The sequence below is a fragment of the Aphanomyces invadans genome (genome assembly GCF_000520115.1).
Source record: "Aphanomyces invadans strain NJM9701 unplaced genomic scaffold supercont1.183, whole genome shotgun sequence".
NCBI classification, from domain to species: Eukaryota; Oomycota; class Saprolegniomycetes; order Saprolegniales; family Verrucalvaceae; genus Aphanomyces; species Aphanomyces invadans.
In genome coordinates this window covers 5,544-6,653 of record NW_008580328.1, presented here as the reverse complement: position 1 = coordinate 6,653, position 1,110 = coordinate 5,544, and the positions used below count along the sequence as shown (strand labels likewise).

Below are 1,110 nucleotides of genomic sequence, written 5' to 3'. Positions count from 1 at the left end.
AGATAGTTTGGCTTGAATGCAAAGCTCAAGTGACTAATATTGGTTTCTTCTGGATTCCGAAACTCGAGCGAAACAAATAGTCGAGTGATTTTGCAAAGTGAAATTACGTCTGAGAAAACCACTGTGAGTGACACACAATGAAATTTGTTCGAGAAAAGTCGTCGTTAGTACAACTGACAGAAACAATAAAATTCACTGTGAGAAAATTCATCATTGGACAATGGACGACGACACCGAGACCGCTGTACAGTCCGACCAAAGGCGCAAAACCGCGTTCCGATTTAAGGGTTGCACGGATGTTGACTTACTAAAGGAGGTCATACACATAAGACCATTTGAAGCACCTCACGGAGAGGTCCGCAAGCGATGGACAGAGGTCACAGAGCATCTCCAGCGCATCGTTGGAGACAGGATCACCGTCAATGCCACCCGAAAGCGATTTGACGACCTGATGACGGCGTTTCATGAAGCCACAATGGCCGCGCTACGCGCTTCGGGGACAGAGGAATAGTACGAGGAACGCGAGCAACTTCTGCAGGATATCCACGACCTGGTATGAATCGACATGACGGTGAGATTGAGAGAAAATGAACTGTTTAGACTGAAGCTGCATCGAGTCGAAAGCAAGCAGGCAAAGAAGAAAAGGCGAAACAGAACGAGCGACGGGAGGCGAATGGCGTAAAGATTCGTGATGCGGCAATGTCTACAATGAAGCGCAAGATGATCGAGGCAGACGAAGTGGACTGGAGCGAGGAAGCGACGCGCAACAAGAAGCAGAGCCGCAGCAGTTCACAGCGGCTTACCGAAGCTGGTGTTGTGGTTGCTTCTCTGGTGGAGATGGTGTCCAAAGCCAACGAAGTAAGGACCGAGGAGGTCCGAGCACAGCAAGACAGCAACATGCTTGCCCAGAAGAAGTTGGAACTGGAGGAAAGGCGATACGAACTCGACAAGGCGGAGCGTGAGGCGCGTTTTGCGCTAGATCGACGAGAAAGGGAGGCTCAGTTTATTTTTGCAAGGAACTCTATAAGTGTTAAAATCGTTGGCGGCGAAGCATTAAAGATTGCATTCTTGGTCAAATGATGAACACAATCGAAGAGCGCAATGTTAATT

The 1,110-nt window shown here is 48.6% G+C and overlaps 1 protein-coding gene across 1 annotated transcript; it reads left to right on the top strand.

The window, feature by feature from the left end:
- Window positions 1-708: 708 nt before the first annotated feature.
- H310_15123 (hypothetical protein) lies at window positions 709-1,080 on the top strand (the record flags this gene model as incomplete). The annotated part of the gene is made up of 1 exon (XM_008883100.1): window positions 709-1,080. The coding sequence occupies one exon, from the start codon at window positions 709-711 to the stop codon at window positions 1,078-1,080; it is 372 nt and encodes a 123-aa protein (XP_008881322.1).
- Between the last annotated feature and the right edge of the window lie 30 nt (window positions 1,081-1,110).